The 27907-nt window shown below is 38.0% G+C and overlaps 1 protein-coding gene across 1 annotated transcript in view; it reads right to left on the bottom strand.

Annotated features, from left to right (window-relative positions):
- The window catches only part of OGDHL (oxoglutarate dehydrogenase L), a 2090792-nt gene that overhangs the window by 1088531 nt on the left and 974354 nt on the right, over nucleotides 1-27907 (bottom strand). Inside the window, exon 11 of the mRNA XM_044055619.1 lies at nucleotides 9371-9473. Within this exon, the coding sequence (XP_043911554.1) occupies nucleotides 9371-9473 (103 nt within the window). The remainder of the gene's footprint in view (nucleotides 1-9370; nucleotides 9474-27907) is intronic.

Genomic DNA, 27907 nt, shown 5'->3' with positions numbered 1-27907 from the left:
AGATGGCCCTGTGGGAAATCCTCCTGCACAAACTGTTGATATAGGACAGACATGTGCCATATGCATGAATGTGTGAATCGTGGAAACTTACTACATTCATGCTCTATTCCTTAAACTCTCTGCTGTTCAAGAAAAGGTTTGCATTGTGTAATGCTGTGCCAGTTTATATACTTATGAATTGCTCCACCATGTTTGATGTTGCCATCTAAAAATAAACGACCAATAAACCAGGATCCACCACAGAATTTAATCCAAACTCTCTCTAGCGCCTCGGCAAACGCCTTCCAAGGAGAATACAAACAGAAAAAAGCACCACACATTTATACAATAAAATTAATCAACCTATTCTAACAATTAAAATACCTAAATATTTAAATAATTAATGAAATAAAAACTCTCCAATTGCATTCTACGTTAATGCCACTAGGGGCTAAAGTACCATATTTCAATATAAAAACTGTTTCCTTGTACAGAAGTTTTTTCTTTATATTAATACCATATTGAGCAATAGACACATGTTCTAAAACAGTACCTAGCATACCCTGTGGGTTACTATTATGATACTTTTTAAAGTGCATTGCAAGTGGACTTTCTAACTTTTCATTCCTAATGAGAGAGTTTGGATTAAATTCTGTGGTGGATCCTGGTTTATTGGTCGTTTATTTTTATTTGGTTCACATTTTTTGTTTTATTTGTTGTTCATAATATATGCCCAGTGATCCTTCACTTACGGTGCCTAAATTTTTTAGGCAGGAATCTATGGATTCGAGTCAAACCACTATAGACCAGTATACCTTGTCTATAGATGATAAAACTAATATACGAGTGATCCAGGAAGAGCAGATTACCTTTTGGCAAAAATTTCTGCTAAAAGAACAGCAAAGAAGAACTAGTAATCCTTTTTCCGGTATCGGACAGTGAATGGGTAATTCTTTATCAACTGAAACAAAAGAAATATTTGATAAATTTTATAGACTCATGTCAAAAGAGCTGGCAGTTCATTTAAACTGTCTCAGCCTACAGAGATATTTAGAATTAGATATCACACCTCGAGGCTTGAGAGCTTTCAAAAATCCAACAACTCCTTTTGATATGCAGGATGAAAATGACAAAAAGTTTCATATTAGGTGGGTAGCTGCCACCCACCGTTGTTCATTTGAATGGATAAATATTTTGGTGGAACGAGACTGATTAAAACAGGCAAAATTAAAAACAGATATAACTACTGCCTGTGAGACATTGTCAGATGCATTAGGGGTTGCACGTATGGAACAATGTCTACAAGATGTACAGGGTAAACTCATGGATTTTGAAAAAGAACTGTTAAATACAAAGAAATATAAACTGAATCGAGACATTAAAGACTATGCCAGTGGTTCCGCTTTTTTCCATCCGACCAATAAAAGGAGACGACAGAGAGGTGTTCGGTTTGCCGACCAGGAAGGTCAGAGATGTAATGGCGGCTCAAGCGCTTGCTCGGATGTCTCTACAGAGTGGGAGAGTGAACCTGGAGAATATCCTGAACTTCCTGCCGACCAGGATTCACAACATCTACAGCAAACTTTTCGGAGAAATAAGGAACCCAAGTATGCAGATAGAGAAACAACCAGGGGAGAGAATTCGACATCAGAACAGGGGTATACACAACAGCCCGAAGCACAACCACCTATGCAGCACAGGTACAAGAAATTCAGAAGAAATTGACTTTAATACAGTTCGTTCAGTGACTTTAATGGGTAATAATAACTGGTCAAATAGTGGTGATGCATATATAGTTAATTTGTCTGGCTATACGTTGAATGATGCTACATTTTCTGTGCTTAATCATGGTTTAAAATTCATTCCTACTGTTATGCCTAGATTGTATGTTATGAAGAAAGATATGTACTGTCTTGTACGGAAGTTGCATTTGGCTTGCTTTGGCTTGCTTTTTTAAGGATAAACATAATGAGAATAGTCTTAACAATGCTTTAAATAATGACATGTTCTTTTCTTCTGCTGACTCCGGGGACAGTTTCTATTCTTGCGTTTCTTATGATGAATTTTCTGAACCTTCTAATGCATATTGTAGGTTGGATACATCTAAAGTTGTAGTTAAAAGTCAATTTATACCACCTTTTTCTCATGAAGATATACAAAATTTTGCAGCTATGGTAGATTTTGCAATAGAATCTTTATATTGTGATTTCTTTAACAAAAACAACATATACAGTATAATTTAACTAAATTAAAGTGGGAAGCATTACAACTTAGTAGAAATCAAGAACTTATTATAAAACCAGCAGATAAAGGGAATAAGGTTGTATTAATGTATTTTTCACAATATGTTCAGATGTGTTTGGAACATTTACATGATAGTGAGACTTATGAAAAATGTTCTGTTAAAGAATATGAAGAAGCCACTCAACAATTTAGAAATTTATTACAGAAGGGACAGCATTTAGGATATTTTTCAAAAGATGATGTAGATATTAAGTTTAAAATAGATAACTGTGAAATTGCCAGATTTTATCTGCCTAAGATACATATGGACACCCAGAATCCTCCGAGTCGTCCTATTGTGACTGCATGTAATTATTTCCTCAACAATATGGGTATATTTTTACACAGTTTTCTTTTACCATATGTTATTAGACAAAGTTCTTTTATTAAAGATAGTTCTGATTTTTTAGAACAGGTATTACTCCTCAAATGGTCTAAAGATGTGTACTGGTTAACAGCAGACGTGAAGAGTTTGTACACAAGTATTAATCATCAGCATGGGCTAGAAGCATTAAATAAAACTTTGGGAGACAGTCCCCTTTCACATTATACAACTGAATTGGCAGACTTCTGTTTAAGAAATAATTATTTTGAGTTTGATGGACAGATATTTCACCAGTTGAAGGGTCCAGCCATGGGGCAGCTTTCGCCCCCATTTACACTAACATCATGATGGGGCTTTTTGAAATGGAATTTTTGTATCAGAAGGAATTTTTCAAAAAGTATGTGGTGAAATATTGTCCATATATTGATGATTTAATTTTTATATGTAGGGGGGGGTAGAGAAGAAGTTAGTAATTTTATATATGCCCTCCAAGAAAATAGGTTTTCATTGAAGTTTGATGGTTTTCAATTAGGTAATAAGATTAACTTTTTAGACATATGTTTTGAAGGAGGTGAAAATGTGAGAATTATTACTAAGGTATTTCATAAATTTGAGGATGGTTTGCACTTCTTAGATGGAACTAGCCATCATCTTCCACATTTATTAAAATCTTTACCTTATGGAGAATTAATGAGAGTAAGGAGATTATGTAATAATACTAATGAGGCAAATATGGAGTTAGAAAAAACATCTCAGTTATTTATAAAGAGGGGTTATAATGCTGAGGAAGTGTTACTCTCTTTAGATAAAGTTAATAAGAACATTATATATAAGCCTAGTAATAATTTTAATAAACATCAAGGTAGATTTAAGAAAGAATTAAATCATTTGAGAAAGATTAATGCAGTTATGACCTATGATCCATTGACAGAAGATAAGCAGATTATTCAACTTTATTGGACTTCCCTGTTTAAATATAGGGATTTAGTAGATGTTTTTGAAAAAAAAATTGTTTTTCTTTTAGAACGGGCAAGAATATAAAGGATATGCTAGTCCATGCTAGATTTTTACTCCTACAGTAAGCTTGAATATAAATTTGAGTTTAGTAGGAACATATCCCTGTGGTAGGTGTATAACATGTCAATACGCGAGTAGAACATTTCAATGTGTTAATGGACAGAATTTTCAGTCTAAAGGTATGTTTTCATGTAATACTGAAAGTATTGTGTATGCACTCAAATGCCCATGTGGAATGTTCTATGTGGGGGAGAGTAAAAGGGCTTTTAAAACCAGGTTACAGGAACATGTGAGGGATATTAGGAATGAAAAGCTAGAAAGTCCACTTGCAATGCACTTTAAAAAGTATCATAATAGTAACCCACAGGATATGCTAGGTACTGTTTTAGAACATGTCTCTATTGCTCAATATGGTATTAATATAAAGAAAAAAACTTCTGTATAAGGAAACCGTTTTTATACTGACATATGGCACTTTAGCCCCTATTGGCATTAACGTAGAATGCAATTGGAGAGTTTTTATTTAATTAATTATTTAAATATTTGGGTATTTTAATTGTTTAATTGTTAGAGTAGGTTGATTAATTTTATTGTATAAATGTGTGGTGCTTTTTTCTGTTTGTATTCTCCTTGGAAGGCGTTTGCTGAGGCGCTAGTGAGAGTTTGGATTAAATTCTCTGGTGGATCCTGGTTTATTGGTCGTTTATTTTTATTTGGTTCACATTTTTTGTTTTATTTGTTGTTCATAATAATTGATGCTGCCATCTGCCTAATTTACGTGCCTCACTAGCATGGGATTTTTCATTTTATTATCAGTATGTAGTCATTTGCATATGATGCATGTACCATGCTCTTTTTTTCCCCTTGCACCACCACACTGCGCCTCTTGATTTGCCTACACCACAGCACACTTGCAGCTATCTACACCAATTTGAAATGTACATGGTGATAAGCATCTATGACTCTCATCCTCTACTATAGACACTGAAAGAAGAACTGAAGACAGCCCTTCAAAAATCTAAGCATTTGCTTCAGTCTGTTGATGTGCTTGCTCATTTTCCATTGTGCTGCTAGTTCTTTATGACAGGGTAGCTCTGTTTTCACATTGTATGGCTGATGGCAATAAGAAATCACTTAATTTTGTCTAATCTGCCTGCTGAAGTAAAAAAACATATTCACAAATAGAGAGGGGGCAAGAAGACTTAAGGGTCAAGACTCATTCTAAGCTCAGCAGAATCCCCCTGAACCTAGCTGACAATCTGCACTTGATATTTAAATTCCTGTACAAATGGAGGGTAGAAAAATATCAATCTCCACAATACACTGTCCAACAGCAGTGCAGGACAAGCACCCCCCCAGGGGGAGAAGAAAGCTAGAACATATCATCTTCCAAGCTTAATGAGCCCAGAATGGCCCTACTGTGGATCAGAAGGTCAACATAAGGCAGCCCTCCTGAAGGGATAAGTATGGAGTCAGTCTGCCCAAAAACATCGGATTTCAGGGAGAATGGCTCAAGGACATTCCACTGCTGGAGGAAGCCTTCTTAAAGGACTTCCACCATAGAACCTGACTGGGTGTCAATAGACAACATCGTTATCAGGAGTTTAAGGATGGGCAAGCTGAAGCCTGCCCCTCTAGAAGATGAAATAATGGCTCCATTTTTTACAAGCTCCCACCAAAAGCAGCGAGCTTGACTAGCACCAGAACTGACAACCTAACAAGCTAGTTCCTCATCCTCTTGCATCACCAACACTACCACCACCAAAACGAAGGGTGAGCTCACTGGGAAATTAAGAGAAATGGGCCCATTACTAAGCTTTCTAAGAGCATCCACCCCCTTATTCAAATGAACAGTATGGGACCCAACCTACTGCTCAGAGGGCCTGAAAAAAGAGGGTAAGAGTAATAATCACGCTGAAAGGCAGAATAACTTTTATCATCCCCAAGTGCTAGGATGTGAGCCTACTCCCTGCCCCCCCTGAACTCCACTGAAGATTTATTTACTGCAGTAGAGGGCTGCCTAGAGAGAAGCCTCCCCTCTACTAAGCTTTTTACTACTAAGATCGAGGTAATGGTTGTTCTGGTACCCTGAAGAGCTACCCTAGGTAGTTGGACAACATCAAGGAGCAGCACCAGAGACAGGGAAATAAAACTGAACAAAACACTGCAAGAAACATGCATAAATAAAATCAGGGCACAATTGGTCTTGCATCTAGTAATAAAGAAGGATCCATGCAAGATCTGAAGCTCCTGCATGAACTTGGCACTTCAACAGAATGAATAATCCAGTAAAAAGTTGTCTACATCCTGCACAAGGAGGACAAATACAAACAAAATGACTGAAGTCCACTCATTTGCTCAGAGACCTAGACAGAGCAGTCAGTAGAAACAACAAACACATAAAAGGGAGGAGTTGAGCCAGCAGACAGTCTCCAGGATAAAGGCAAGATCCTCTCTGATCCTAGACTCGAGGAGGTTTCTCCAAAGTGATCACAGAACTCCAGTTCAGGAGGGCCCAGAACCTGGGCAAATCAGATGCACAATTGATGGCCTTAAGCCTAAAGATGGCACATAAACATCATTTCCTGCATTTCTTGCTCCCCTCTCAGGCCACTCGTCTGTCAGATGGGCAACAGCAGAGCATGGCATTTGGTGATGCACAGAAGCCCCTAAGACAACAGAAAAGCCATATTTGGAGGGTACAAGCAGTGTCTCACTTCAATCAGGTAAATGATAAAGGACATCAGCCCTCCTGGTGGCAGAAGTAGCAACGTAGGGGTGTCTCCTAGCTTGCCTAATAACATCAACATTGTGGGACAGACACACAGGTATTCATAGATAGCATCTTTCCAGGCCAGCTTCAGACCTAAGTATGAGCATAAGTCCAAGCTTCACATAACCTCCTTAAAAAGGGCATTACTTTCCATGAAAAACCAAAGGAAAGTAGGGACTTCAGATCTTCATCTGCCTCATAAAGACCTCACTTCTGACATCCCTGGGAACCAAATGGATAAGATGCCCCAAGTCCCATGACTCTGGGGTTCTGAATGCACCAAAACTCAAGACACCGTTCAATGACCTGGAGATTAGCTGGGCAAAACCCAAGGTTGTGAAAGGTGACATGAAACCACAACAGGCCTGTGCTAGAGTAGGCAATGGCATCAAAGTTAAATATCTGTGGGTGAGATCCTATACCAATAAATCCAGATCCCAATAAGACTCAATCAAGCATCTGATCTCTTATCTGTTGGTTGTGGAGTCTGGCACTTTCTCACCTTGTGGCTCATCCTCAACCTGGGCTGACCAGTCAAAGTGAGCTGGCCCTAAGTATCCCCAATCTATGATCAGATTACTCAATGGCCACTTTCAAAGATCATACTAGCAAAGTGAGGAACCAAGCTAATCAGGTAGGGAAAGGTAACGCAAACATTCTGGACACATCTACCACAGTGGAAGCTAAGAATGCACCTCTCCCAGAATCAAGACTCCCAAAAGAAATATAAGAGTAGTGAAAGAAACCCAGCCCTTAAGAAACTTGAGATGCATTGGATCATGAAGATCTGTGTCTACGAGGCAAAGGACCAAGCCAATCCTGCAACCAGAATCTGAAGTGAAACTCAAATCCCTCCACCAAATTCTTAAGAGAAAGCATCTACCACAGTGGTGCAAATGGATAAAACCTTTACTACATTCCAGACAACTCATGTTCAACTACTGGCACGGGATTAGGGAGCAGGAGGAGGATTTTAGGGTTAGGGAGTGGAAAGAGAGTTTTACGTTTAGAGAGCAATCTGGAAATTTATGTTTGTGGGGGTTGGAGTTTTATGTTTGGTGAGTTTCAGTTTTAGGTTTAGGAAACTATCAGGACTTTTAAGGTTGTTGGGGAGAAGAGGTTTAGGCTAAGGCACCAAGGACTCGGGCTGGGAACTGAGCGATATTTTTAGATTTAGGTTCTGGTAGGGCTATGTACCACATAGGACTGGGTGTTAGGAGGGCTATGTAGAAATGAGTGATCAGACTAGTGGGAGTTAGAGCTGGATCAAAAATGTCAATAATCTATCCACTGATCAGAAAAGACTCACAGCTCATGAAGAAAGCACTTTCCGTAAAAGAAAGTTTATTACTGATGAAAGACATTTGTTTATAAGGGAAAGTGCCCCCCCCCCCCTGTAGTTTCTCAAGAGCCAATTATGTGTGAATCTAGAAAGCCAAAACAAAAAAGCACACCACTATTATTCAAACGACAAGTTGAAAATTAAAAAATAATAAAACTATTTATTGGGTGGCAAAAGCCAGGGTACCTTTTTGGCTGGGCTTGTATAGGACCCAGGGCCGATAGCCTAGTACCTACCTATGAACCTATTCATAGCATACCAATTCCTAGTGCCTCAGTACGCAGAACTTCCAAGGGAAATACAAACAATAAATAATCTACACTTAATTACTATAGTCAGTTACAAACAATAAAACAGTTGTATAATTAATCAATTAAAGCCTTCCAATCCATATAAACATCAAGTCCCTTAGGGTACTAAAGTGCAAAATTTTATTATAAATATAGCTTCTTAATTTTGCAAAATCTGTTTAAGACTTTTTCCTTTGAATGAACTTTTCTTTTAAAAAATAAGTCTGTCAATATTTTTAAGATTTTGATATGCATGATGTGAAATATTCTTTTGATAATTTAGATTTTTCTAAAATAACTTAAAATTTGACTAAGGAAGAGTGACATGCTTTAAAGAATTTGTTTGCTGGTGGAGAATATGTTACTAAACCAGCAGACATAATGGACAAAAATATTAATGAAAATAAAGTAACCATGAACTTTTGTAAAGTTAACAGCTAGAATTAGCAGATGCACCAGAAATGACAGACAGTGACATAGGTCTGAAGATGGCTGCAAAACCCACAAACGGCCTAGTGTGCCTTAGCATGTTTTTTGCTTAGCCCTGGAATGGTGTGAGGAAAACCACAAAAATCAAGGAGAAACAGGAGAGATTTTATAAAACTAGTGTACTTAGAAAGTAGAACTTAGACTGACTGAAATGGAATCTGTCACTAGACAGAGAAATGAGGCATTTTTAGCTTGTATGTTTATTCATTATTCAGGAAAATGCAGCCTCCATCATAGTAGCAAGTGCAATCCTCAAATGCCATAACTGAACCCAAATGAAAACAATGATGTTTTGACATTACCCGGAAAAACAGTAGATTTTTTTTTACAATTAAAATTTGTGCAATATGTTGGAAATGCAAACAGGTCTAGCTCTGGAGTTCCCTACTTTTTAACCTCTCAGAATTTTCAATAGTGACTCCCATTAGTCGATATATGCCTTTACATTACTCAGGATTTCCACGTACAGTTCATCCTTTACGAATGAGGAGCACACCAAATGAGAAATGACAATTTAGAGCCCAGTTCCAGAAGTAAATTATTACCCTCCAAATAGGGTTAAGTCATGGTGCTCTCTCTTCTTTGTTTAGTTCCCTGACTATGTTAGAAACAATCCAACTGAAAGTCAGAAAAAAATTGTCACTAAAATTCTGAAGCGGAAACATTTTTACCACTGATTTAAATGTCTTGCATACCATGGTGTTGTCTAAGACATGCAGCCCAGTTTTGCATAGATACACTGTTGAACAAGACCTACAACAAATCTGATTTAGAAAGAAGACTTCAACATTTTAGTGCATTTTCCTGATAACTGCAGAAAAAACTTTCAGGCTATCATTATATTAGATATCGTCCACACACAGGCTGCTTACCAGGCCATGGTGAATCTAACCAGTGCTTGATGTGCAGAATTTTCTCATCTTTTGATCTAGTGTAGGCTTCATCGCAGATCTTGTCATATTTTGCAATTTCCTCCTGTAACACAATGTTTGTAAGTTAGTATCAATTTGTGTGTTTTACTGATGCATGGAAAAAGTAACAGATTATATTAAAAATCAGAATATGAACAACAGGGCTTTTTCCAAGTCATGATGATAATTCTACTGCAAGAAGATTACAAATTAATTGCCTACTATAGACACAGCAACAGCATTGCTTTCAAAATCCAAAATTATAGAAAATACCAAATATGGCACTCAATTATTTTTACTTGTGTTCTCCCAGACATTATTTACAAATAAGTAAATAAAATACAATGAAAATAAAAAATGCAATTGGAAAAAAACATAGATGAAAATAAGAACTCTGACACAAGCACATCCCTACAAAGTATAAGTTCACAATGTTCTTGGTGTTCTAGATCAAAACCACAGCACAGCATCCTGTATTCCCCTTCAGCTTCAGCACATAAATCAGCCAAAATGAAGACAAAGTGACAAATGCCACTGAATAGTATCAAATCTCCTCAAAACATCAGAGGCTGAAATGAAAAAAAGGCTGGCTGATTATGACACTGCTCAAGAACAGATGTTTCAAAAAACTGTAGAATTAAGAGGACAAAGCTTGTAGGAAAAGTGAGAGATTTTCTGCTGTATCAGTGAAACTAGAAGGAACAGACTGTATTAATTTTATGCAAGCACAAATAAGCAACAAGACTGGTATTCCACAGCAGAAGTTTTTAATTGGAAGGGCAAATTTTTGTATGCTCCAAACACGGCTATGAGAAAGCAACCCAGATCTTTAGTAGTAAAGATGCAACCCTGCCAGCAGAAAGAGTTGATTCTGACAAAACTGTGGCAGAAGGACAAAGTACTAAAAGTGAAAGAATTACAGCGTTTCTGGAAAATGATTACTCACTGTACACCAGGCAGAAGAAGAGTTAAATTTATTCCAGCAATGAGGGAATGTCAAGAAGCAGGTCTGAGATTCAAGCTGCTGTATCCAGCTACTTTCAGAATATTTTTTTCCTGGAGGGTCAAAATCATTTTTTGATTTAGAACATGCTACAGAGGAAATATACAAGTTTCGCCAACAAAATTCAGTCAACGAACAGAAGGGAATTCTGCTTCTTATTCTTCTAATATTAAAGCCCATTGAGAGGCTATGTCAGTGAAACCTTTTCCAATGTTCCAAAGGAAAATGCTTGACAAACAGAAAAAAGCACAACAGTTGACTAAAAAAAAACAAGAGTACATTGGAAATGAATAGACTGGATTTCGGAGATGGAGATCAACAGGAAGAAAAACAGCAACTTGGAAATTAATGAATAAATGTAGCATTTCAAAGCATTATGATGGAACAAGAAAACCTGGAACTATTAGACTTTTTATCTTTGTTAAACTTGTAAGCGACTCCAAAGCATATGCCCTACTTCATGCCATTAATGTCTGGAAGAACATTAAGGAGAAAGAGAAGAAGAAGGAAAGAGTTCACTGCAAGTAAAACAAAATTTCATTCTTAACAGTATTTTTATGATACATGACATATACTGCATGCTACAAAGGAAAGCTTTTTTCAGTTTTTTTGTATGTGCATCTGTGTATAATAGGGATACTTTTGTTTTTTTCTTTTCCTACTTTCTTTTTGTTCAGATTTAAGAAATGTAAGCCCAGCAATGTTAAAAGAAAAGACAGCCTCGTCAAAAGAGCATGAAACAAGAAAAATAGATATGCTTTTCTTACTTTTGCATAGGCTATGGCTGGATTGAAGCCCTTGGCCTAATCCAGTGATTTTCAACCTTTTTCATCTCATGGCACAGACATATCTATTACAAAAATCTCACGGCACACCAAAAAATGTATTACATTTTTTGCCACAATAACAAAAAAGGTATAATTTAAGAAGTCTTTTCCTTTTGTTTTACGTGCTTTTAATATTTAATGAGATACCTGAGCTTGACATTGTTGTGTTTTATGCAAAGTCGAATTTTGGAAAGGCATACAAGTCATCTTCCATGGTTTCCAGCCATGATCTATTCTTGTTCTTTGTGCAAATCATGCTTTTCCACGAATATGATATGGAGAAAGGAAGAAATGCTTATTAGCTCAAACATTTCTACTGCATTCTCTCTTCTGATTCTTTCTTCCCAAAGTATTAGTCTTTCTTTGAAAGCATTAATTTTATCGGTGGAAGTAAGAATATTTTTACACTCTCCTTGTATACTTTTATTAAGTCTGTTCAAAGATTGAAATAATTCAGCAAGAAATGCAACCTTATTGCACCAAAGTTCATCACTGAGAGAAAATGCGCTGAGATTGTGGAGTTGTCAGAGAAGTTACAACTTCCTCCTTTAGTCCATAAAATCTTGACAGAACTCTACCACGAGATAACTACCTATAGTCTCTGTCAGTCCTTGGTAGGGAAGACAGTCTGTAACCTGCAGCACAAATGCTTAGTTTCATGCGACTCTACTAAGTTTCCCTCCCTAGTTAATTGTTCCCAATACCTTGATTTCTTTGCTAATTTTCTCCACTGCATTCTCCCACTTGTCCATTTTCTGACAAATCACATAATCCTAAACCACCTTGTCATATGGGGAGAATCAGCTTATCCCACTTAACTCTTGTCCTCTTCCACTGTGGGTGATAAAAATATTCCTGACCTGTATATAAAGCCAAAGGGACTAAAATACATATTCATTGCTTGCAAATTACTACCCATATCCATAATCAAGAGAGTCATGCTTCTCATATATGTTTTTAGTCTCTTCCTATATCCTTGTCTGCCATAACAGAATCATTTTTAAGCCATACACATAAATGCTTCATCTTACCATGCCCTCATAATCAAGTATACTGATGGGCCAAATTCATATGTAGGTACACAGTTTACTGCTATAGCTTTTGTTTTGCCTAATTTATTTTATATCCCGAAAAAACTTCAAACCATGCCAAAATGTTCCACACCATCAAAATGCCCATTTTCAAGATTTATCAGGTACAAAATAATAGCAGAAAATATAGCTAACTTTTTTGATTACCATAACTGTTACATTTTTTAATTTCAGCCCTTTTCTTTAAAAATGTTGCTGAACATAAAGCAAATAAGGGGCAAAGAAGACCTTGCTGCCTGGTTCCTCTGTTCAAACACAGCCTGTCACAGAGAGAGAAACATTCCTACCTTAATTCTTGACTCCAAGGCCTTCATATATCCTCCTTATTGACCCTATTATTCTATCAGCGAATGCAGATGCTACCACTAACCTACTCATAAAATATCAATTGACTGTACTGAATGCTTTCACTACATCAAGACCCACCAAAAGCAGCAGCATTTTCTTACATTTTGCTTCTATTTGTTTAATCAGCATTTTACTGATATTCTCAAATGTTTGCCTTCCCTCTATGAAACCACAATGATCTAGGTAGGACTATCACTTTTGGTAACAGATTGGCCATTCTCTTAGCTGGTATACAGACAAATACTTGATAATCACGGTTTCAAATTAAAATTGATATATGAAGCGGAGTCTTGATATTTTTTTTTACCCTTTTTGGATAAAAGAGCCACAACAGCTTTATTCCAAGATGCTAGCACTGCCCCCTACCTACTTTAAAATGTTGTTAAGCAAAAGTTTCTACATCTTTATCACTTTCTTCTCCCCAACTTGCAGAATTCCACAGGAATGCTATCGATTCCTGGAGACTTTCCTGTTGATTTATTACACACCACCATTTTTATCTTGTGCCTTCCTATCTTAGCTTTTATTTCTAAAACCTCATCTTCCTCCAACACTGGCATAGGTAAGTCTCCCATAAATTTTCTATTTGTGTCTTTTCTTGATTTCCCCATTCCTCTGCTTTATACAAATTTCCACAGAATTTACAAAATATCTCAACACCTCTACACAGGGTTTCTGGTTATTTTCTTGTCATATGCTCCATAGGTTGGTCAACAACCATTTCAAATGTCTGCTAACTATGTCATCATGCTAAGAGTTTTTTTTTTTCTTTATTCGCTCTGAAACTGGTATAAAAATCGTTTCCATTACAATAGCCTTTTTAGACTCAAGCATATTATCCAAATTCTTCCTAATTTTTCCTTTGGGCGTATCAGTTCCTTCTGCACTGCTTTAACCTTTGAAAACTCTGGTAAATAATTTTTAAATACTTTTCCCCATATTTCTTTCTCTCTCTCTCTTACTTCTATCCTTAGCTATCCCTTCTGAAGACATGTCTGCCTTCTCTAATAACTTTTGAATAATTTCCAATACCCATTCTTTAAACTACTCCCTTTTTAACAAATAAGTAGGAAATTAACAGTGTCTCAATTTCTACTTCATTACCTTGCATCTTTATCTTAGTCTTTATTGCTGTGTGGTCTAAAACAGTTAACTGATGCATTTCAAATGTCATTTCTAGCCAGTCAAGCCTAGTTATTTTCCTAGGAAAATAATATGTAAATTTTGTGTGAGTTCCTGCTACTAGATTCACACCTTCCATTCCAAGTATTTTCATGTATTTCATCAGAAATCTACCCTCTTTGATTATGTTTTGCCTTCTACGTCCCCGTAAACCTCATTACTGCAAATCAAGCATTTCACTTCATTAAAAAAAAAAAAAATTCTAAATATATATAACCCTCCCCTAAACCGTCAACCAAGTGACTGTACTAAGAAATAAGTGACTATTGTAGTTTTCTAAAACTATTTGATAAACCTCATTCCTTGCATGGACTGCATAATCTCTCCTGCCAAAAGTTCAAATGTTGAGTATTTTTTCTCACCGTAAGTACATTATTGCTTCTAAGGATGGCAAGTGCTCAATTTTGTTTTATTTATTTATTTATTTTACTAACCAAGCTCGTCTGAAAAAGGTCAAAATGAATCTGTGTTCTACTCCAGAAAAGAAATTTAAATAAGTAAATAAATGAAGAAAGGTGCACAGAGTAAAAAGACTTGGAACTCCAAAAGAAGGCATCTGAACTACAGAGCCACATACCATGAAGTAACAATATTGTTTGCACCACTGTGCCACCATTTTTTTACTTCATTTACAAAACATTTATTCACTTTAACTCTAAAAATTCAGTAATAACTCACCACATAAGACCTTCAAACTCTGCATATATGTCATTACTTTGGTATTTGCTGGTGAGAGCAGTTAAGAATGTTGTTCAAACCATCAAGAAACTATTCTAAATTACAACCCAGAGGAAGAGGAAATTACACTCAAAGCAAAACAACTGCTAACACAAATCCTGCTATTCTAACATCTTTCTGAGTTTATAAAAGCAATATTTAAAAATTTTAGTTATTTTTGGACCTTTGCTCCCCCCCCACCCCCAAAAAATATATATATTTTAGTCTTTGTCCAGATTTCTTTCGCTAAGAGGTTGAGAGGGACCTAAACAATTTATCTTTTCTTTTTTTAAAGTTAAAAAATGTTTGCTTTTGAATTAGCAATGACAACTGGTGATATATTCAACATTACTAATAAGCACTGTTACTGGGTGGTGTATAAGTAATTCAACATGACTTCTGCAAACAGCTCCATCTGACAGTAGCAGTTCTGCCTCTTAAGTTCTTTTAAAATTTTTTTATTTATTGTTTGTTAATTGGGTTAGTCCCAGAATAGAAGTCAATTTTCAGGGGACCCAAGGTGATACTTATATGATTGCAGGGAAATTTATGCTAAGCACAGAGGAGTTTCCCCTACCCCTTTTTTTTTTTTTTTTTTTTAATGCCATTGGATCTTTTACATCCACTTGGAGCTACCATGAAGTCAAGAAGATGAAGCCTTAGTTTAAAATCTAATTTAAAGGATGGTATATCCTCAGGATACCAGACCCATAATGCTGCACTGTAGTGTCAGCAAACTGAAAACCTAATCACCAGGAGTGGGAATGGAACCCACAGCTTTGTGTTTTGCAGTCTAATAATCTCCAAATATAAGTGGATTGCTTTCACACACATTCATTCACACACACTTTCTCTTCTGCATTCATACACACATTCATTCACTCAAGCACACACGGTCTCTTCTACATTCATACACACATTCACTCAGACATGCAGACAGAAAAATACCAGACATACACACACACTATCTTGGGCTGCCAATATTAACCTTTCATTTCTTGATGTGAATTCACCTCTCCTTAGCCATTTCTGCGTTCGTTGATCAACATGAGGCTCTTCCAGAAGTTTTCTATACTTGCAACTATATTTGTTTTTTTCCACATTTCTTGCCTTCTCATCTGGTCCTTCACCTTATATTCTTTCTTTTGTTTTTTAGCACATTCAGTTGCTGCCTGTTTTTTATCTACTTCTGGTTTGATTGCCATCCCTGCTTGACATCGATATGCTTCTGCTAAATTAAGCAGAGATGTCATCTTAAATTTATTCTCATGTTTCAAAACGTTCACTACATTTGGATCCTGTGAGGTTAACAGATATGTGTGGAGTCCCACGATTGCAGATTTATACATGTAATAAATTTCAAGGAGGCCCATCCCTCCTTCGGAACGGGGAATATATAATCTTGGTATACACCAATTTTTATAAATCATTTGGTGAGCATGAAGCATCCTTCGTGTTTTAATATCCAATCTATCCAAAACTTTTTGGGGCCAGTCAATCATTCAAAAACTATAAGTTAGGACAGGAACACCAAATTGATTTAGGGCTTGGATCTTGTTCCTAGATGTCAATGTTGTTTTCAGGATTAATTTAAGTCTTCTAAAGTACTCCTTACTGAGCTCTATTCACATTTGTTTGTGTTTTATTGCTGATCCTTCATCAATTCCCAAGTATTTACACATGCCCTCTTGCTCAAGTTCTTTTATATCACATTTGTGTCCCAAACTGATGTTTTCCTGGTGCTGCAGTTTTCCTTTTTTAAAGGTTGCTTTTGCACATTTATCAAGACCAAATGACATTTCAATATCATCTGAAAAAGTGTTGACAACCTGCAGCTGTGCTTTCAATTCCTCATCTGATGAGCTATACAGTTTTAAATCATCGACAAAGAGAAGATGAGAAGTCATTAAACTTTGTTGTTTTCTAGAAGCCAAATTGTAGCCATGGCCTAAGCTGTTAAGTAAACAGCTTAATGGATTAATGGCAAGACAGAATAGTAATAGTGACAGAGAGACACCCTGGAATATCCCCCTTTGTTTTTTTATCCCTGGGATAATAATCTGTCCTTTATCATGGCTTAATTGCAAAGTGATCTGCCACTGTTTCATGGTTACTGTAGTGTAATCAATCAGTGTAGGGTGTATCTCATACATTTTTAAGCACTCTTATCCATGAATGTGTGATACTATCAAATGCTTTTTTGTAGTCAATCCATGCCATACTTAGATTCTTCCCCTTCTTACAGTTGTCCACTATAACTTTAACAACACATGATCCTTTGTTCCATATGACATTCTTTTATTGCCCTTTTGTTCTACTGCCATAATTGAGTTTTCTTCTAAATGACTGTAAACTCTGCCAACATCAATTCCCATGCATAGTTTATACGTAGTAAGAATGCAAGTTATTAGTCTATAATTTTTAGGGTAGCTTGCAGATTCACTCTTAAGTAAGAGCATTGTTTATCCTGTTAACCAGTGCAGTGTCTGTTTGGGGTGTGCATATAAATAGTTCTTACTAATGGCAAGATCCTTGTGCAAAGAAGTTAATACTGTCCCTTGGGTCTGATGATGTCTGGTCAAAAGATATTTGCTAGAGTCAGTACAGTACTCAGTAGTACAATTTCAGTGGTCACTGCTCACACTTTCACCTTATGACTTGTTCTGGTTATGACTATAAAGCTCGAACCAATGCGCCTAATATTCAACTGAGATGTGGTTGGAGGAGGATGTCATTAAAAAAAAAATCACCTGACTGCAACCTCCATTCGCATCTCTGATGTTATATTAGGCGCGTTTGGTGATAGTATGCTTTGTAAAGAGAAGAAACTGAAGTGTGGGAGTTAAGTGACTTATTTCTCTAAAGAGAATAGTCATGTTTTTGCGGCACACCTGTTAAAACTCCTGGCCTAATCTTATAAAAAGAAGTTTTATCTTACCATAACATCCCATCTGTGTTGTCAATCTTCATCTATTCTTGACTGATGGGTTACAGTTCTGATCCTCAGAACTGATCCGGCCATTATATAGCTTGCACCACCCAAAAAAAAAACTCTCAAGCTAATAGTCTACTCATAATGCCCCTCTCTACATTACCTCAGATCGAATTTGCAGAATTATAGAACAATTGAAGGAAATTAATTCCAAATGAGGAAGCCATGTCCAAGGAGTATCCTAACAGAAGACCCAGGACAACAGATCGCGCCACCAGGAATCCAAAGGAGGGGAAAGGAGGGTGGAATGCCAAAAATAGATTAAGATCGGCAACACAGATGGAACATTATGGTAAGACTTAACTTCTTTATCTGATGATGTATATCTTCATCTATTCTTGACTGATGGGACAGTCCCCAGCTTCTTTAGATCCTGGGTGGCCCTACAGAAGGATATTCCTGAAAACCATAGAACCAAAGGCAGCTCTTTCCCTGGAGCCAGATCCAATTTGTAATGAGTAATAAAGGTATGCGGAGTAGCCCATTTTGCTGCTGTGCATATTTCACTCGTGAAAGCTTTAGAATGGAAGACAGCTGAGGTACCAATAGATCTAGTGGGCTGTGCCTTCACTGGCATTGGAAGCTTTAGATTATTTTTGTTATAAATGAAAGAAATACAATCTCTTAACCATTTTGATAATGTAACCTTAGATACAGATTTCCCCAAGGTTGCGCCAGAGAAGGAGACAAATAATTGTTCTGATCTCCTAAATTCCTTACCTCTGTTGAGACAGAAACATACTTGCCTGTGAACTTCTAACAGGTGTAAGCAATATTCACCTTTATTAGAAAAATTTGGAAAGAAGACAGGTAAGTCTACATCCTGAATAATGTTCGACTCTGAGACCACCTTCGGAAGAAAGGATGGATTTGTCCTGACTAACTCTATCCTTATGGAAAATTAAGTAAGGAGGTTTTGAACATAAGGCTTGCAATTTGGAAACTCATCTTGCTGAGGGAATAGCTATAGGTAAAAGCATTTTCCAAGAGAGGAACTTCAAGTCACAAGTAGCTGCTGGTTCAAAGGGGGAACTACTAGTGACTGCAAAACAATAGTCAGGTCCCATGGTGGTGCAGGGTCTTTAAATGGATAGTTCCCTTGAGGAAGACCTTACAAAGTCTGCGAGAAATTAAGGATAGATCTCTAAAGCCATTATGAAAGTTAGAGATGGCTGCTAGAATGACCTTAACAGTAGAAGTGGAAACTCTCCTACCAAAATGAATGGCCAAAAATTCTAAAACTTTTTTCCACTGGGGCTGAAAAGGGATTGAAGCCATTATCACAAACCCAGATTGAAAATCTCTTCCATTTACTGAGGTAGATATTCCTTGGTGGATGGTTTATGGGATGCCAGCAAAATTTTTCGTACTGGGGATGGAATATTATTATGTCTGGTGACTAATGGAAATGGAGGAACCAAGCAGTTAGCTTGAGACTTTGAAGATTGGGATGCACCAGTCCCAGAGGGTGAGGCAGAAGGCCCAGAACTCGGTCTAGAATCCATAGATGGTGAACTAGATGAGGCCATAAGAAGGAAAACCAAATTTGTTGAGGCCAGAAGGATGCAATGAGGATTACTCTGCTTCTCAACCTGGCTGCTTTCTTGAGGAAAAGAGAGATCAGAGGGGAAAGGCACATAGGAGACCCAGGGCCAATCGAGGAGAAGAGCTTCTCTCAGGGATTATGGCAAAATAGCTTCTGCACTTGATGTTTTGGGGTGAAGCAAAAAGGTTGCAGGAAGGCTGACCCCTGCAACGAGAGATTTTCTTTGCTACCTTGGGATTGAGAGACCACTTGGGAGGCATTAAAATGCATCTGCTTAGTTTGTTCGCTGTTGTATTTGAACTCCCCAGGATGAGCATTGCTATCAGAAAGCAGCTGGAGGCAATTGCCCATTGTTACAATCGGAGGGCTTGACAACACAGGGGATAGGATTTGGTTCCCCCTTACTTGTCATGTTGTCTGACTGAACTGGAATTATTCCTTGAGGTAGGACAGAGTGAAATCCTTGCAACTCTAGTAGCACCAACCTCAGCTCCGGAACACTGATATGCAGACTGGCCACTTTCGAAGACCAAGTGCCTTGGACGGTCTTTCCCAGATAATGCTTCCCACCCCATCTGGGAGGCATCCATGATCACTATGGCTTTGGGTTGAAAAGGGACAAACGGGCGCCCCAAAAGAATTTGTTCAGATTCCATCCACCAGGATAGGTCCTTTTTGCAGTGACTTGTGATGAGTATGGGGTGGTTCATTGGGTAAGTTAGACTAGACCACTGATTCACAAGAAGCCAATCATGTGAAATCTCGCTGATAGGACCAGAGTGATCGCCCCTGCCATGGACCCAAATGCTTGAAGCACTAGCAGGGCTGGTACTTTGTTAGGGCACACGAGAGAATGAACTTGAGATCTTATTTTCTGTAGCCTGTGGGGAGGTAGAGAGACCACACAAGAGAGTGCTGAGATGCACTCCGATAAATTCCATATCTTGAGAGGGGGTCAGTTGAGACTTTGTAAAGTCAACTGTGATGCCTACCTTCAGGAACAATTGCGGAGTGAATTCTGTTGCCTGAAGCAGTAGATGTCTGGTGGAAGCAGTGATGAGCCAGTTGTCTAGATATGGAAACACCCAGGATCCATGCTGTCTCAAGTGAGTTGTTACTGCTGCCACACATTTGGTGAACACCCTGGAGGCTGTGGCGAGATCAAAGGGCATCACACTGAACTGACAGTGACTGGCTCCTAACCAGAAGTGGAAAAACCTTCTTGAGAGATGGCAACTAAGATTAAAATCTAACATTTTTCCCGGCTTAAACGAATACATCAACATCAAAGCTATTTGAGTAGGAAAGGCCAATATAGTTTGAAAAAGTTTGATTTTCTAAAAAAATATATATAAATACAAAAATACATAATTTATTCATACAATTTTCAAACATTTACATAATCTATATACACACCTTTTCAACTACAGTATTTTCAAAGCAAAATGTTTATTAAAGTTTTTCAATCAGGTGCATTAGAGCCTTTTCAGGCTTTTTGGTTTGTAGTATTAAAAAGTTATTACGCACCTTGTCTTTTTAAAAAGTTTCTAAGATTTTAAGATTTTAATTGATTTATTGAATCATTGAATGTAAAACCTTATTGGTTAATCATTTTTTATATAAAGGATGTCAGTTTTAGTGGGACTTTATCTGATGAAGTTTGTATTTTTTGCAGACAAAAGCGCTCATGTTTGTTATCTGTACTTGCCATTAAAGGATCGGGTTCTTATCAGGTGAACTGTGTTTATTACCCTTCTTGAGAATTTGTCCATTGTTATGTGATAATACGGGTCTTGAAGGTCTCTACTGCACATCCATTCATTTCCCTCTAGAAAGGGAATTTGGACTGTTGAACAAATTTGTTTAGAATACTGAGATCCAGAATTGGTGTTCAGTCCCTGTTCTGGCACTAAAAAGAGCCTTGAGTAGGGGTGGGACTTTGCGAGTGACTTTTTTTTAACAGCTTTTGTATTTTTAAGGCTGCTTGGTCCCTCTGACTGGGTGGAACATCACGGAGTCTTGTTCGAGTTCTTAGATAAAGAAGGAAGAGGATAAAGTAACCTCTAGAAATAACACTTAGCACCCAGGCATCTGTGTTTACTTGTTGCAATGCTGTTGGGTGCAAAGAAAATCTTCCCCCAACTGCCTCCAGAGGCAAGCAATGAGGCCTCCTTTCATGAGTGATGATGGGGGTTGGCCATATAAGGACTCCCTGGAAGCCTTGTTCTGTGGGTCAACTGCCTCTAGGATGGTGTCTACCATTAGAATTCCCCCCCTCAGCTATGGAGGGAGTCTTTACTACGTGTGTCCTGGAAAGACCTCTGGGACTTCTTGAACCACATCTTCCCAGTCCTCCGATTCCTGCAATAAGCTCGTTGGAAAGCAGAAAAACATATGCCCTCTGCAGACAGGGTCTTTCCATCTTTCTCACACCTGGATAGAGTTTCTTTAACTTTGAGGCCAAACAAGGAGGATCTGTCAAAGGGAGCAGTGACGAAGGAAGACTTGAATGGCTCTGCAAACTCATACAGGAGCATCCAAGCGTGTCATCGAATTGCAACACTTGAACCTGCTGACCTGGTCGCCCCTTCATCTGCATGTGCAATTAGCCTCATGGATGAATTACAGATAGACTCCAGGGTAGCTAACTGGGAGGCCACTTTTTCTTGGACCCCCCCCCCCCCCCAGCTACTGCTAATGCTAGGGCATCCGACAGCTCCTTGACCAGATCCCTCTGGAGCCTAGTAAAATGTGCCAAAACGTTTAAGGACCTAATGGTAAAGATCAATGATGTATAAACCTGCTTCCCAAATCTGCCCATCACTCCTGGTTAGGGTGAACAGCAGAACTTCCTCAGCCAGTTCCTTTTTAGTGGCACCCGCTACCACCATGGCAACTACTGCTAATCCTTTCACTCAGTACTGATAACTCTTGGGCGTGGAAAGTAGTCTATCTGGTCTCCACGGGATCAGTTCTATCGAATCAGGGGCCTTCCAAGCCAGCTGAGCTATCAATGTAATGAGATCATCAGTGGGAGGGTTCTCCCAGAAAGTAGATGGGTGAGCTCCAAAGGCTTGCAAATACAGACTCCTCTGAGGTAGGGTCTTTGGGCTTACAGTCACCCCTCTGTTTAAGTATCTATAAGGAGACATCTTCAGGGGTGACCAGGAGGAAACCCTCCCCCTCATCGAAATCTGTGTCCTTGGTGACTGATTCTTCAGGGGAATCCAGGTGTTTCCTCTTAGACAATTTCTTCAGAGGGGGGCTCTTCAGTGGGAATATCTGATGAGACTTGCAAAAGGGGTGACTCTCGGTCGGTATGTCCTGCATCCTTAGAGTTCACTGTCCAGGTTCGGAGGTTGGTGGTAACTCCAGGTAAGCGGGGGTCAAGGGATGAGACTCTGGTAACATGGGAGCCACCTGGGAAGAAGTGATGGCCAAAACCCACTCCATAGCTTGAAAGACAGACACCCCTGAGCAGGGATGGGAGCCTGGAACCGAGACAAACAAACTTGAAACAGGGGTCACACCCCACCCCAAGAGACCCACCTGCAAAGCCAGACCCGAGGAAGTGCCAGCAGCTGTCACAGCCCGAAGCGGTAAGGTCAGCTCCGAATAAAAGACAGGAGTCGACTCAAACCCTCCTGACCTGACGGTGGAGGCCTGATCCCAGGGACCAATCCATTCCGAAGGCACCAACAGAGTCAGAGCCATGCCCAGAACAGAAGCCAAGGAACTTATCAGTGCCAAGACTATAGGAGTCTGTGTGGTTGGAGTAGATAGCTCTAAAACCTGGGAAGAGGTCACAGGAGGAGTATATGTGGGGGTATTGGGAGAGAATTCCCCTGCACCAGGAGGGGGTGGGGGCTGAGAAGATGGGGGAAGATCCCTAGCTGTCAAAAGCTGATCCACCAACCTCATATCAACTTCAGAAAGACTCCTGGTAGAGCGAACTGATAATCCCAAGGGAGATTCAGGTCTCTCTATAAAAGGGCTAGGAAGTTGACTCGGAAAGGGTCAATTGATGAAGAATAAGTAGTCCTGGGAATAAAGAAAGATTCAGCCTTCAGCACTGGGGCAGAAGGTTGGAGCTGCGGAGCCACAGGAGATGCTGGTACCAAAGTGGTAACTAAAATAGTTGGTGCTGACACTGGAGTCAGTGTTGTGGTCGGTGTCGATGGCACCAAGATAAGAGATTAGTGCTGAGGACTCAGTGTGTTCTAAAATTTTCAGAACCTTAGATTTTGGTTCTGAAGAGGAACCAGCTGAATGGTGTTTATGTTTTTTAGATGTCAGTGCTGATGGGAGACTGCACCGAACAAGCAGATTTTACACCAGAGGCCTGAGGAGACTGGTCAGCCTTAGACAATGCTTACTCAAAAGGGGCCTTAAGAAGCCCTTTAAAGATCAATTTATTTCTACACTTCACCAGGGCTCTATTACTAAAGCCCTGGCGGACACAGCTCTCTATATCAAGATGAGAAACACCCAAGCAATATACACACTTGTCATGACCATCCAAGTTTGGCATTTTCCTGCCGCAGTCTTGGCACTGTTTAAAAGCAGTAGTCAATTTTGATTTATCTACCATTATAACTAGAAAGGGCAAAAGATCAAGAAAGAAAAAGTTGGGAAACACACAATCCCTCATTTACAAAACAGAAAAGAATGGTAGGAGAGATTACCCAATGGTAAGGGGAAACTACCAACTACAGTAGGCAAGAAGTGCCAAAGGGTGCAGGTTAAAGAAAATGAACACTGTCACGAAAGAGAAAAGAGTAGACAAGGATCAGATATTACAATGTACATTAAGGAAGACAAAAAGTTAGAAAATTGTAATAAAACTTTTAAAATCTACTTAGCTGCGAGAAAGTTGGCTCATGCATCTTTTCTATAACAGCAGCAAACGAGATCTGAGGTAATGCAGAGGGGCATTATGAGTAGACTATTAGCTTGAGAGTTTTTTTTGGCTGGCGCTAGCTATAAAACAGCTGAATCGGTTCCAGGGTTCGGAATCATAACCCATCAGTCAAGAACAGATGAAGACTGACAACATCAGATCAAGTTTTAAGGAGAAGCCAATGAATAAAAGGACAATGAATATAATGAAAAGTTTTCCTCTAGCAAATACATGTTCACATAGCAACATGAAAAGCTTGTGGTGGAAGGCAGACGTGTATCCGGTTCTCATGTTTATATGGAGACAATCTGATTAAGGGAGCAATAAAAACAGAATAATTATTTTTTTCAATGGCTAGTCAAAAATGTTTTCTGAAAGTTATTTTCTACATCTCTGATAGAAATAAAAATGAGACCAAAACAGACAGCACTTAGCGGAAGTAGAAGCACATGCTGCATCATGTGTCTTTGCATGGATAACCTTCATTATAGGTTAGTTCAAGCCTATCAGTATGGTTATCAATCTGGGACAATTGTTCTTATTAGGAGGGTTAAACTTCATTATTTGAAGATGTACATAATTTTGTGTGTTAGTATTAAATTAATAGGTTCTGGGGTGTATTTCTTGTTCTGTTTCAGGGTTTTCATTAAAATAAAAAGTCTTGTCAGATACAGGTTCAAATGGATATGACAGACAACTGTATAAAGATCAACCTACCAAACATTAGTGTATGCAAGTAACACAAAAGCTGAAACTAGACTCTTAAAAATATATAACAAGTGGGAATGATAACTTCTTAGCATAATAACAGCACTTTCCATATTACCTTTAAATGTAAATGGTCTGACAAAAGTATACAAAAAAGAAATAGTGAACTTTATTAAAACGCAGAGTGCAAACAGCTATGCTACAGGAAACGCATTTGGAAAGAACTGAGCATGTAAATTTGATAAAGAAAAAAAATTCAGGATGGTTATTCAAAAGAGCATCTCGGAAAAGGAAAAGAGGAGTACTTATATTAATTGCAAGGGTTTATATTACTAGATCAAAACTTTAGTCAAATAACTAAAAATCGATCTGGTAATATCGAAATCCAAAAACCATGAATGGATGATTTCACGCTCTACATTGGAGAAAAGGGCATAATTCGCATAACGGCCAAGGAAATTATTTCCCAGCATGAAATCGGCCGTTCGCGGTTTTTGGATTTCAATATTACCATATCGATCTTTAGTTATTCACTAACTAAAGTTTCGATCTAGTAATATAGACCCTAATTGCAAGAGGAGCTCCAATAGTAATAGAAGAGGAAAAAGATAGTAATAGTAGATTTGTAGTACTAAGGGGCTACTGGCAAGGGAAGAGGATTACACTGACATGTATTTATATTCCACCTAAAACTGCTAAAATGGAGCTTAAGAAAATTCTGGGAGAAATAATCAGCTTTCGACGGGGAATATTACTTATAGCTGGAAACTGGAATTTCATTTGCAACGGTGAGGATGTATTTGGGGCCTAGAAGGGAAAATATCACAAAGGTAGATTTCTGAAGAAATTTATAAAAATGTTTGGCATGTGACTTCAGTAGTAGGAGTTCAGAGAGAATTTACACATTATTCCCCAAGGTACAAAAACTGGGCTTGGCTAGACATAAATTGTATTTCTCGGGAACATGTTCATTTAACTGAAAGATTTGATAAGCATCCAATAACTATTTTAGATCATACGCCAATAATAACTAAAATAAAAATTCATGGTAATAAAATAAAAATAAGACACTGTTGCTTCCCCATCTGTCTTTTAAAAAGAGAGGAATTTAAGGAATGGGTAGTGGAAATTATTTGGGAGTTATTAAGGAAGACAGAAATTACTTCTGAAAATACACCCAAAGAGTGAATTAAAATTAAACTGGACTTGAAAAATTTGGCAGAAATAAAAGAAAAAAAGAGAGAGATATGGGTAGGAAGCAACAAAAATTATTTAGAGGAACTGACAAAAGTTAAAGTATTGCAGAATAGGAGGAAATCTTACAGAGCAAGACGCGCTGCAATTGCAAATGCTAAAGAGAAAACAAAGGACTACCTTGATAATATGCATGAGTTTAGAAAGATTACTGTTAAGCAACTTTTTTGATAATAACTCCAGAGCACAAAATCTTTTAGCATAACGGTTCAGTCGAAAGTAGTACAAAGGGTTGTTGCCAAGCTTAGGGAGCCTATAGCATGGAAAATAACCAGAAATCCTGTAGAAGTTTTAGAAATATTTCAGAAATTCTGTGAAAATATGTATAAAGCAGAGAAATGTGGAAATCAAGAAAAAGAAAAAATGGAAATGTCTATGGAAAATTAAATATGCCAGGGTTAGAGGTAGATGAGGCTTAATTACTAACCGATAGGATGGAGAGGAGCTAAAAATGGTGATGTATAACCAGTCTACAGGAAAGTCCCCAGGAATAGATGGTATTCCTGTGGAAGTTCAGAAGCTAGGAGGGAAGAAAGTGATAAAGACTTGGAAGAAAGCAGTGGTGGCTGTAATACCTAAAGATGTAAAGACCTATCAGATTCAGCTTCATATAGATCCATTTCAATTCTAAACTATGATTGTAAAGTGTTTATGGCTAAAATGGCTAAAAAATGGCAAAGGTGATACCAAAATTGATATATATGGATCAGTGGTGGTTATGTGGAGTGCAGGCAAACATATGACAACGTTAATAGAACAATGACGATCCAGAGGGAAGCAGAATGTAAGAAAATACTGATACAGTTGGTAGGTTTTGGTGCACAGGAAGCATTTGACAAAGTAAGCTGGGATTTTATGAGCAGGGCAATGGAAGCATTTGCATTCCCTGATAAAATTATATGGTTCATTAGGAGGATATATAAAGGATTGCAGGCAAAAATTAAAGTGGGTGGGGTCCTCCCTAATAAGTTCTGTTTGAGCAGAGGAACGCAGGGGTGTCCTACTTCCTTTTTATTTGAATTATAATTAGAACCACTGGCAAAGAAAATAAGGGATTCGGAAAATCAAGGATATAACTGGTATGGTAGTCAAGAAAAGCTGGCTTTATTTGCAGATGATATTTTATACCCGATGAAACCAGGAAAGGACATTTCAGTATTATGGAATATTCTGAGACAGTTTCAAGTATTTTTGAGATATAAAATTAATGAAGATAAAACAAAGACAACACCTGTAAACTATGTACCCACATTCTAAATGGTTCAGCAATGCCCATATTTATGGGGACACGATAAAATGAAGTACTTAGGAGTATGGATTAAAAAGGATTTTGTTATGACAGCTAAGGATATGTGGGAAGAGACTAACCAAAAGCTAATCCAAAAAATGAGAAATTGGAAGCTTTGTTTTATGGATATGGATAGCAGATACAAGCAGTGAAAATGTTTTAGTCCCTTTAGTTTTATACATAGTTCAGGCATATTTTCACCAACCAGAGGAGAAGTTGTGGACAGCACTTAAAAGAGTTGAATAATTTTATCTGTGGAGGAAGAGGGTAAGAATTAAGTGGGATAAGTTGATCCTTCCAACAGAACAAAGGTGGTTTGTGATTACCTGATTTGAAAGGGGGTATTTACAGAGCTGCACAGTTAAGGCTCCAATACACAGCACAAGCAAAAAGCTACAATTCAAAGTGGAAGTGGATGATGATAAAACGGGACAAGCTCAAGAAACAAGGAGAGACTGGATTTTGGATGCAGATCCTTAAGAAGAATAAATGATACAGAATATTATATTCATAAATTAGCAGAAAGTATTTGAAGAACTAAGCCAACACAGGGATAAAGAAAAGAGATTTTGCCAAAAGGGATGCATGCAATTAGAGGTTCACAGAAGAGACAAGAGGGGGCTAGAGTTCACTGCAGAAAAC

This window comes from Protopterus annectens, chromosome 14.part0, assembly GCF_019279795.1.
Source record: "Protopterus annectens isolate FY-2018-M chromosome 14.part0, PAN1.0, whole genome shotgun sequence".
NCBI lineage: Eukaryota > Metazoa > Chordata > Ceratodontiformes > Protopteridae > Protopterus > Protopterus annectens.
The sequence above is the reverse complement of the archived record's forward strand: the minus strand, read 5'-3'. Positions and strand labels throughout refer to the sequence as shown.